General features: G+C 48.9%; 1 protein-coding gene across 2 annotated transcripts; it reads left to right on the plus strand.

Annotated features, from left to right (window-relative positions):
* Positions 1-276: 276 nt before the first annotated feature.
* On the plus strand, positions 277-2,942 carry LOC118843406 (major facilitator superfamily domain-containing protein 3-like). 2 transcript variants are annotated; one of them, XM_036751047.1, is made up of 6 exons: positions 282-331; positions 509-1,249; positions 1,745-1,892; positions 1,983-2,095; positions 2,246-2,355; positions 2,649-2,942. In XM_036751047.1, the coding sequence occupies exons 2-6, from the start codon at positions 568-570 to the stop codon at positions 2,820-2,822; spliced, it is 1,227 nt and encodes a 408-aa protein (XP_036606942.1). In that variant the 5' UTR covers positions 282-331; positions 509-567; the 3' UTR covers positions 2,823-2,942. The 2 variants fall into 2 exon arrangements, with proteins under 2 accessions (XP_036606934.1, XP_036606942.1); XM_036751039.1 differs by having other exon boundaries at positions 277-1,249.
* Positions 2,943-11,291: the final 8,349 nt, after the last annotated feature.

The raw sequence follows: 11,291 nt of genomic DNA on the forward strand, positions 1-11,291 counted from the left end.
TGATATTAAATGATTATCAATGCCTACATAATATATGCAAATTCAGTAATACAAGGTAGTTTGGTGGGGAGGGGAGCAGAAGGCAGCCCTCTGGCTGACTTTGGAAGGATATCAGGAATTAATTCCAAGAAGCAAGAATGAGAATGGAGCAGTTAGGCCTCCAGAGCAGCGAAGATTGCGCCTAGAGAGGCGCCAGCTGCGCCCGGAAGTCCGTTCGGCGGCTCTTGCGAGCCAACCGGAAGTCCAGGGTTACGTTCTAGCCCGCCTCCGTACTCTATGGCCTTGGAGGACTGCAAAGGGCTAAAAGTCGCAGGGAGCTGGTTCTGAGCAGGTGAAGAGCGGGGTGGGGGGGTAGAAGTGAAGGGCAGAAGTGGGGTCACTTCCAATGGTCCCGGCTCCTGTTCGCGTCCTTGCAGAACCTCTGCCCACGGTAGTCCCCGGGGGGCACCGGCATGGCGGGAGTCTCGGCGCTAGCCTTTCTTCCTAGAAGGCCCTTCCACCCCTACAGGGCTCCCCCGCGAGGAGGCCCTGACCCTGACCGTGACCCCTGACCTGCAGTGACCTCCGATGGGCGGCAAGCTGGCGCTGCTGGGCGCGCTGTACCTGGTGCAGGGTCTGCCCCACGGGCTGCAGGCGGGGCTACTGCCCCTGCTGCTCCGCTCCCACGGCCTCTCGCTGACCCGCGTGGGGCTGACCCGCGCCCTGCATGCGCCCTGGCTGCTCAAGGTGGCCTGGGCCACGCTGGTAGACCGGCGCGGCTCCCCGCGGGCCTGGCTGGCATTGAGCACCGGGGCGCTGGGGCTGCTGTGCTCGCTGCTGGCGGCGCTGCCCCCCGCCTCGGGGCCCGCGTCTTCGGGGCTGCCGGCCGGGGCTGCGGCGCTGCTGCTGCTGCTGAACGCCGGAGCCGCGGTGCAGGATGTGGCGTTGGACGGGCTGGCGGTGCGGCTGCTGGACCCCGCGGAGCTGGGCCCAGGCAACACGGTGCAGGTGGTGGCCTACAAGCTGGGGGCCGCCCTGGCGGGCGGGGGGCTCCTGGTCGTCACCCCCGACCTCACGTGGGGGCCCCTCTTTCTCGGGCTTGCCGCTACCTATGGTCTGGCTGCTGCCCTAGCCTGGGGGGCCCCTGCCCTGCAGCTCCCAGCCCTGCAGGCCCAGGAGAGCCATAGCCACCCCCCGCGTGGGTTCCGAGCCCTCCTGGCTGTGCCGGGGACCCCGTGGACCGCCGGCTTTGTCCTTCTCTACAAGCTAGGTGAGTGTCAGGGGCCAGACCCCTCCTGTGGGCCTCAGTTTCCCCATTCATAAAGTGGGCGGAGTTTGATTGGCCAAGTGACCAGCCTAGTTCAGTCCCTGATTTGCTGGGACTAGGCAGTTCCCTTCCTGCCCGTGAACCTTGGTTTCCCCCCGAAATGGGGGCATGACTGAGTGGTCTTTAAAAGCCCTGACGTGGCTACCAGTTTTGAGATCCTCCTTATCCAGAGAGAAGCAAGATGTCATGGAAAGCGCTGGATTTGATATCAGAGGACCAGAGTCTGAATGTTGGCCCTGCCCCTAAATAGCTGTGTGCCCTTGGGTCGGTAACTTCCCTGGGCCTCCTCTGTGAGATAAGGGGATTGACTTCTCGTCTTCAGCAATCCTAAATCCTATGAGGGTCTTTAGCTGTGAGGGGAAGGTTCCTGGAGGAGAGGGACACCTGAGATTGCTTGCTCAGCTCTCCCACCATGTCCTATGTCTGTCCCCTGCCCAGGTGAACAGGGTGCCATCAGCCTGTTCCCTCTCTTTCTGCTGGACCAGGGTGTGTCTGCTGCAGAAGTGGGGCTGTGGAATGGGATGGTGGCTGTGGGCTTCTCCATCGCTGGCTCTTCCCTGGGTGGGCTTCTTCTTGCTAGGCACAGGTGAGAGAAGCATCCATTATAGAGGTTGGGGTGGAGGAGAGATTGAGTCAAAGCTGACCCTCACTGATCCCCCCCTCCACCTCTGCCCAGGCAGCCCCTGCCTCTCCTGAAGCCCCTTCTGCAGCTGCGCATCGGGGCCCTGGCCTTCCAGATGGCTCTGCTCTCCTGCTTCCCTAGCTCCAGTCTGGGGGGCCTCTTAAAAGGTGAGGAAGAAACCAGGGATTGAAGGCAGGCAGAGATGCTGCGGGAAGGGACTGGACCGTGGAGGGTGGGGTCACTCAGGGCAGACTTTGGGGAGGCACAGAAGGACAGAAGGGGACTGTCAGCCGGCACTGACCCTTCATCCCCCTCAGGGGCTGCCCTGGTGAGTCTTGGCCCCCAGCATTTTCTGAGTGGAACTGTGACCACCCTCACCTTTGCTCTTATGATGCACTGCAGCCAGCGAGCACATAGCTCCATCCAGGTACTGGGTGTGTGGGGGAGGTGATATTCTTGGGTCCCTGGACTGACAGGCTCCTTGAAATGGAGATGAAAGTGCTCCTTCCCCAAGATGACAAAGGCCTCGCATGAATGGCAGCTAACGCTCCCCCCAACTCATTCTGGCAAGCCTTTATATTCTGGGACCCTTGCAGTACCCAAGGGAACCCTTTGGATGTGGGAAGGGGAGGTAAATGTTAGGAATGGTAGTTACTAGGGGAAATTGTGGTGCATTGTGTCCTTGGGGTCCCTTTAGGCTCTGCTCTCTCCTCTCCCTAGTCCACTCACTACAGCTTTCTGGCCACCCTGGAGCTGCTGGGGAAGTTGCTGCTGACCACAGGAGCTGGAGCCCTGGCAGATGGGCTGGGCCTGGGGCTGTGCTTCACACTCTTCCTTGTCCTCTCCCTGGTAGCCCTGCTCTATCTGGACTTGGCTCCCAGTAACCTGGGCTGAACAAGGAGAAGAAATGAAGGAAACACACCCTCGTCCCCTGCTGCTTCCCACACCCCAAACTGGGGCTGGGCCCTGGGACCTGTTTTCAGTCTCATTAAAAACAAATCCATGAGCTTTTTATTTCCTGCTTTGAGGATTGTCCTTTCTCCTCTTGGACAGTGAATGGTAGTTGGGGCCTGTTTCCAGTCCAGTCCCACATGCCTCTTTCCTGGCAGAAAGCAGGAAATGGGCATCTGATCGGCCAACACTTTTCCTCACTGAGGATGGCAGCAACTGTCTGATGGGAATGCTGAGATGAGGCCCTTTCAGGCTCGCCTCCAGGCAAAAATCTCTCTTGTAGGTAGGCCGAGAAGGCTGGGGAAGCTCACGTGCAGGTATTTCCGCCAGAATCGATGGTCCCGCCCATACACCTCTGCTGGGTAACAGGGACTTCCTGTGGACATTAGATGGGGGTACAATGGCATGAGACCCCTACCACACTGGGAATGGAAAAGGTCCCACCCATGCTGTGTACCCAGAGAAAGTGGGAACTGCTCTCAGGGGAATTGGTACTGAGAACTTCCCAGGGATATTGGGTTGGGTCCTAGTGATGGGCAATAAGAAAGCAAACAGGCATCAAGAGGGCAGGAGGCCCAGCTCTTACCAAAGCCATGGAAGCCCCTGGCAACAGCTCTGCCTGAGAATTTCTACTCCTGCCGGATGGATAGAAAATGGTGAGTGCCTGAGCAGATTGAACTCTCCTAGTCCTGGAGCTGTATGTGCAGGAGGGTAAATAGGAGTTAGGCCAGGCTGAACAGGCTTCCCATCCCCTTCTACCAGACAGCCAGAAGACTCAGGGCTCTAGGCAATTGGGCCAAACCAAATAATGGATAGAATCTTAAAGAGCAATTTCCAGCTTAATTAAAATGTAAGACCCCCTTGTCGTTCAGTCATTTCAGTCGTGTCTGACTCTGTGACCCCATTTGGGGTTTTCTTGGGAGAGAGACTGGAGTGGTTTGCCATGTCCTTCTCCAGCTCATTTTATAGATAAGGAACTGAGGCAGACATGGTTAAGTGATTTGCCCAGGGTCACACAGCTAGTAACTGTCTGAGACCGAATTTGAACTCAGGGAGATGAGTCTTTCTGACTTCAGGCCTGGTACTGTATCCAATATGCCTCTGCCATGGCCTCCGGCAGTCATCTTGTAAAAAGCAACAGGGACGCTGGGAGGCAGGATTATTAATAACAAATCACATGCATAAAGAACTGTGATGATGAGTAGGCAAGAATATTTTCATATTACTTTAGTTTAAATAGTTTTATTTCCACTTGACACAGGAGGACACATACTTGGAGAAAATCATACAATCTCAGAATTTGGAGACCATCTAGTAGAGACTCCTCATTTAACAAAGCTTGAAGCTGATGCTAGAGAGGTGGGGGGGCTCATGTACAGTCACACAGCTGGTAGTTTGCAGAGCTGGAATTCAAACTCTGGTCTTCTGGTTCCAGGGTCAAGGCTCCTTACAAGGTCACACACTTTGTGTGTTGAAAGTCAGACTCGGGTTCTTTGGCTCCTTTTTGTACTACATCATGGTGACTACAGGCCAGACCAGGGAAGGATTCCTAGGTGAGCCAAGGCAAGATCAGAATCCCTGCTCTGTGGGAAAAGCCACTCTAGGAAGGCAACTCCCCTTCCCCAAAAGGAGTGTGTTTGGGCTTTGGCCTAAAGCTCTGGCCCTGACCTAGGGAAGAATGCTTTGGGGGTCCAGGGGTCAGACCAGGACATGGGGAGCTAGGGCCTTAGGAGTCTCTTCTCACCTTGGCTGAGCTTGTATACTAGGCTTCTTCTCTTTGGGGAGGGGCTAGTACTAGAAGGACCAACCAAGGCTGGTGGGAATAGAGTATTTTCCCCATTCTTGACCTTGTTATCTCACTTCTCTGGGCTTTGGTTAACTCATGTGTGGAGTGAGGAGGTTAGACCAGGTGATGCAGTGGAGGGAGCACAGGGCCTGGAGTTGGGAAGACTTGAGTTTGAATCCTGCCTCAGACACTAACTAGCCATGTGACGTTGGGAAAGTCACTTCACCTCTTTCTGCCTCAGTTTTCCTAGACTATAAAATGGGGATAACAGCACCCACCTCTCAAGGTTGTTGTAAGGGCCAAATGAGATTTTGTTAAGTGGTTTGTAAACTTTGTGGCATTATCGTCACCACCTGCTTCCCTCATGGCCTCACCTCTGGGTCCTGGGGATTCCTCAGAACGTTCTAGGTACTGAGACGCCTGAAGTCAAGTCCGGATCAGTGCAGCCACACGCACAGTCTCATCCCTCCCGTTGCAATACACAATGATGGAGCCTAGAGCTTGAAACCATTGTCTCTGTAGCAGGGTCACAAGTGCCTGTGTGAAGAAAAGACCCTTTTCTTAGGGCTGATGGGAATCGTACTTGGGTGTAACCTGGGGAAGCACATGAAAAACCTTTTTCTTTTTTTAATTTATTCTTAGTTTTTAGCATTCACTTTTACAAGATTTTGAATTCCAAACTTTTCCCCCTTGCTCCTTTCCCCCCTTCCCAAGACAACATGCAGTCTGATACAGGTTACATATGTATGATCATATTGAACGTACTTCCACATTAATCACATTGTGAAAGAAGAATCAGAACAAAAGGAAAAAAACCATGAGAAAGAGAAAGCGAAAAAAACCCAGAAAATAGTATGCTTCAATCTGCATTCATATCCTGTAGTTCTTTCTCTGTTATGTGGATAGCATTTTCCATCACGAGTCTTTTGGAATTGTCTTAGATCTTTGAATTGCTGAGAAAAGCCAAGTCTGTCATAGTTGATCTTTGCACAGTGTTTCTGTTACAATGTTCTTCCAGCTCAACTCACTTCACTCAGCTTCAGTTCACGTAAGAAAAATGTCCTTTTTCATTTCTCTCGAAATATTATGAAATAATACTTCTCCAGCCTAAAACCCTTCCCAGATTTTTCTTCTTAGGCAAGTGGGTAGAACAAAAGTGAAGGCCTTTTTTTTTCCTTGAGAACTGGATTAAGGATGATAGCCAAACTTGACTCTGATACAGATCATTGCTTTCCCCACCCTCTGAAGGGACAAGGGTTTGGACCCAACCAGGGAACTGCCTTCTGCCATTGAAAGGCAGCCAGCCAGTCTCAAACCCCTTGATTCTTTGAGGGGAATGGTTCAAGAGGAATGAAATAGCTCTTGAATTCTTATCCACATTCTATTTTAACATATTTTTTCCTCGTTGAAGAGTAAATATCACCTAAAAACATCTTGGGAGAGAGAGTCATGTTGGGAAGCATGGGGGACTATATCACCTTGGATATTTCTCTCTTGAGACTAGAAATGGCTTGGATGTGGAATTAATAATAAATACATTTGTTCCTGACAGACTTGAGCCATAAAATGCAAAGTACAGTCTCAGTAGTAATATTGTTCTTTGACAGATTTGCTCACTCATCTGAGCTCTAGGTCAAACTATCTGCTTTGACATCTCTACTTGGATTTCTTAGGGTACTTCCAACTCAACAGTTCCAAAACAGAATTTACCAACTTCCCTCAAAACCCGAGCCGGTTTCTATCACTTGGTGCCACCATCCTCCAAGTCCCCCAGGCTTGAAACTTTGAAATCAGATTCTAAGAGGCAGAGGAGTGAGGATGGAGCGTATTCTAGACATGGGGGTAGTCTGTGCAAAAGGGAGGCTTGAAAAGACAGCTAGGGAGTGAGCTGCTGAGAGAGGTAAGGGGAAGGCTGGCATTCCAGGAATAAGGAACATTGCAAGCAAAGGCAGGAAATGTTCAGGGGACAGAGAGCAGAGTGGCTTGTCAGAAGTTTAGACTATATAGAGAGGAATGATGGGAGATAAGGGAGTGTCAGGCTGTGAAGAACCTTGAGTACCAAGCAAAAAGGTCTGAACTTATCAGTAGGCATTAGGGAGACAGTGAAGGGTTTTAAGTAAGAAACTGATAAAGTGGAGAGTGTTAGCTCTTGTCTTAAGGCCTTACTAGCTGTGATTGTAGCAAGCCATAACTTCTCAGAGTCTAGGTCTCCTCTGGGAAATGAGAATACCTGCACACCTCACAGGACTGTTGTGAGGAAAGTACCATAGACATCTGAGTTATGCTTATGCAGAAGGAATATTTGTCTGGCTGAGTGTGAAGGATGAAGAGGAGGCTATGGCCAGAATCCAGGTGAGTGAGTGGTCCTAAGGTAAGTAGTCCAGTTTGGCCTGAGCATAGAGTACTGGTGGTAAGTAGAAGGAAATAAGTTTACAAAGTCTATTGGAGGATGTAGGCATTAGCTGGAGATGAGGAAATTGGCCTTAAGAAGCCAAATAGGGCAGGGAGAGCAGCATAGACATATGTTTTACTAGCAGAAGACAGAGCCACCTGGCAGACGCTTCATCTGTCTCAAGAAGATCTCTGTCTTTTCTGTAAGCCTAGAAGACTGAGACCACAGCTGCACCAGTGGAAGAAGGAACACCCTAAAACAATTAGGATCCCAAGATTATCAGGGTACTGGCCAACAGATGTGAAGGAAATACACCACCTGTAGAAGAGGTTGTGATAACTCTTGAGGGGTAAGAGGCAATGGCGGCTGGGTCCAGCATCAGGTAGCCTGTGTTCTCCCTTAATCAGAATAGCTCATAGTCACAGAATGTTTTGGAATCTGCAAAGCACTTGCCTTTCCACCTCCCAGTCTGGTAGCTAGTGTAAGCACTGTTACCTCAGCTTTATAGACAAGAAAGCCAGAGTTTGGAAGAATGAAGTCGTAGTCCCAGAACGGAGAACCAAACCTAGGCTTCCTCACTTCAATAAAAAATATTATAAAGACTCTACAGAGAATGATACTGAGATTTCTTAAACTTAGAAGGCTTCTCCCTTAACTCTTTCTTAGAAAGACTGGGACAAGTTAAGTAAAGCTGGGATGGGAGACTCTGATTAGAAATTGAAGGAGATTCAAAAGACTGATAAGCAAAAGAGAGGATGCCAAATGAGGTCATAAGGCTTGCTACTATTTGTGGAGGCTGAAAAACTGGAGGAGCAAACAGCTAGGGAGGGGTGACCCACATGGATAGTGAGCCACACTGGGTGGTGAGGGGATATGGGGGCATCTGAAAGGCTGGAAAGTGCTCCTGGCTGATGGAGGCCAGAGTGAGGAAGAACACCTGCACCTAAGCTCCTAGAAGACAAAAGGAAAGAGCACAGCTCATTCCCTGGACACTTCCCAATCTAAGAAGGAAAGGAATTTTAAGCTGGTTAACTAATAATCATTGTCCAGATAAGGTGGGCCCCTTTCCCGAAGGTGTGGTTAACATGAAGCTCCAATGAGTATATTTTGGTCAAAATTTTGGACCTTAAGACATCCTTCTTAGAAGAGCCTTTCTATCCTAAGGTGGAAAAAGTGTTAATGGTTAGTCCCACTTGTTCCTTCAGCTTAGGTTTATTAAGTTTATTGAGTTCATATTGTTTGCAGGACACTGCTAAGTAAGCGCTAGGAATACAAAGCCAGATACAACATGGACCTTGTTCATGAAGATCACAGTTCAGTAGGAGGAAGGACCAGCACACAAATCATGATCATGTAAGAAACAGGTCACGAAGAATTTAATGAGGGCTCTGGGAATCTCACTACCAAGGAAATCAAAAACAGAAAAGTCTCATACATGCAAAAAAAATGGCACTTTCCATGGTAGCAAAGGACTGAAAACAAAAGGAATGCTTAATGATAAAGAACAGCTGAACATTTGGATATATGAATGTAATGAGGGAGGGACTTGTAAAATTAAAACTTCCCAGGGTACAGAGAAACCGCTGGGGAGTTTGGGGGGAAGGCCTAGCAGAAGTGAATATATTTGTTATGCCATTATCCCTGCTGAAATTTTACTTTAATCCCTTACCAATCTTAGTCATATAATTAACCCAATACTCTCCTACTCCTGAGCCCCCTGCTATCTTGTCCCATCACTGCTCATCCCTTTTCAGCTGCCTGATGCAGGACCCAGCCGTCATTGCTTTTTTTTTTTTTTTTTTTGCAGGTGGCAAGGCAGGGCAGTTGGGGTTAAGTGACTTGCCCAAGTTTACACAGCTAGTACATGTGTCAAGTGTCTGAGGTCGGTTTTGAACTCAGTTACTCCTGACTCCAGGGCCGTGCTCTACTCACTGCTCCACCTAGCTTCCCCCTCCCGCCTTCCATGCCTTCATTGCTTCTTATCCCTCAAGAGTTATCGAAACCTCTTCTAACCCTGGATTACTCCCATCATCTGCATCTTCAGCTGTCATTCACATGCTGCTGGATAGAACTTTCTGTTTTCCAGCTTTAAGTGGGCCCTCCCTGCAACGCAGTCCTTTTATTGTTCTCAAAGAGATTCCCTCTTTCTCCATAGAAACTATTCCAAACCTCCTATCTTCAAACTTCCTGAGGCTCTTTGACAGGAGCTCCCTCTTCTATCAGGAGCCCTTGACATCCATCGTCCCCTACTTTATTCTTGCCTCCTTTTTTCCAGCCTCTCATGAAGAGGTGACCTTTCTCTTTGTCAAAGCCAAGCCTTCTTTACATATACCCTTCACCCCATCTCGTTTTTTCTCCAATAAGCTGCCCCCTCAATCACTCCTATCTCTAATGTTCAGTTTCTACCTACTAGTTCCTTTCCTACTGCCTTCAAACATGCTTGACTCTCCACCCTCAAAGAAAAACTTTCATTAGACCTTATCATCACCTTAAGGTCGTTTCCTGTATCTGATCTTTCTCAGCCAAGGTCCTAGAGAAAGCTATGTATGCCCAGTGCCTCCAGTTGCTCTCGCTCTCTACTTAACCCTTTGCAGTGTGACTTCCAAACTCATCACTCAAGTGCAACTTCTCTCTCCAAAATCAACAGGGATCTTTAGTTGCCAAAGCAGAGGATTTGTTCCCAGACCTTGTACTGTATCTCTGTTCATTTGCTATTGTTAACCATCTTCTCCTCCTGGATATTCTCTTTGGATGACACTGTTCTCTTTTGTTTCTCATCTAACTTGTCTGATCACTATATCCCCATCCCCTTTGCTGGCTCATCATCCAATCACACCCCAAGACTCTGTCCTGGATTTTCTAGTCCTCTCTAAATTCTCTATCATTTCATTTCACCCAGAACTCATGAGTTTAACTCACATCCCTACACAGATGACTCCCAGAACTCTTCTGAGTCCCAGGCCTGCATTACCAACTGCCTGTTAGACATTTCACACTGGCTGTCCCATGAGTATCTTAAATTCAACATGTTCAAAACAAACTCATTTTCTTCCCCCCACCTCCACCCCACCCCCAAACTCTTGAAAACTTCTGTTTAGGGCTCCAGCAGGCTTCCATTGTCCCAGTTTTGTGACCTTGTTATCATTCTCAGATCCTCCCTTTCTCTTATCCTACATACTAAGCAGTTCTCAGATCTTACTATTTCTGTCTTCACACCATCTCTTGCATCCAGCCATTTCTCTTATTCACATAGCTACCACCTTAATTCAGGCCCTCAGTACTTTTCCAATACTGCAATGGCCTCCTACTTGATCTCTTTGCCTCAAGCCTCTTCCTACTCCAATCATTTTCCACAAAGCTGCCAGAGTGATTTTTTCCTTAAACATAGATCTAACCACTTTAGTCCTCTAATTCAATAAACTCTTATTGTCTTTGGCAGAAAATAGAAATTCCTCTGCTTGTCATTTTAAGTACTTCACAATCTGGCCCCAATCCATTTTTCGAGATCCATACATACACATTTCTGCCTTCTGAGATCCAGTGAAACTGGTTTTCTCTCTTCTTCTCACATGACATCCCATCTCCCTTCTCCATTCTTTTGCACTAGCCATCCCACACTCCCAGAATGCCATCCCTCCTCATCTCCACCTCAGAGGGTGTCTCACTTCCTTCAGACTTGACTCAAGCCCCATCTTCAACTGAAGCCTTACATATGTATATGTTGCCTCCTCAGAATATAAGCTCTCTGAGAGAAGGGAGTGCTTAATTTTTTTTATACTTTTATACCAGCATCTGCCACTGTTACCTGCAGTGCTTATCATGGTGCTTGGCACATTGTAGGCGTTTAATAAGTGTTAGTTGACTGATTAGGAAATTGTACCCAACCAGGGAGAGCATCCACCAAGGAACATGATATAGGATCTTCCTGAAGAGGGAGGGGTGTCCTCACTCAGGTAGAACACTCCATATCTCTCTAATGCATTTAGCTACAATTCATCACAGTACATAGCGTTACACTTTGTGGAGGCTGGCAGGCTAGCCAAGATTTTGAAGTATTTGCCAGAAATGGAGAAACTGGATGGGGCTTGTGAAAAGCTGAAGACGGAAGAGTGGTTTAAAAAGGATGGCCTGCCAAGTTGTTTGTCCTGTCCAGCAACAAGCAGGGGAAGCCAGGAATGTGCCTTGAACAGTGCTTCCTTGTGAATTTCAAAGATGCCTGTGGATGAGTGGATTA

This window comes from Trichosurus vulpecula, chromosome 1 (genome assembly GCF_011100635.1).
Source record: "Trichosurus vulpecula isolate mTriVul1 chromosome 1, mTriVul1.pri, whole genome shotgun sequence".
NCBI classification, from domain to species: Eukaryota; Metazoa; Chordata; class Mammalia; order Diprotodontia; family Phalangeridae; genus Trichosurus; species Trichosurus vulpecula.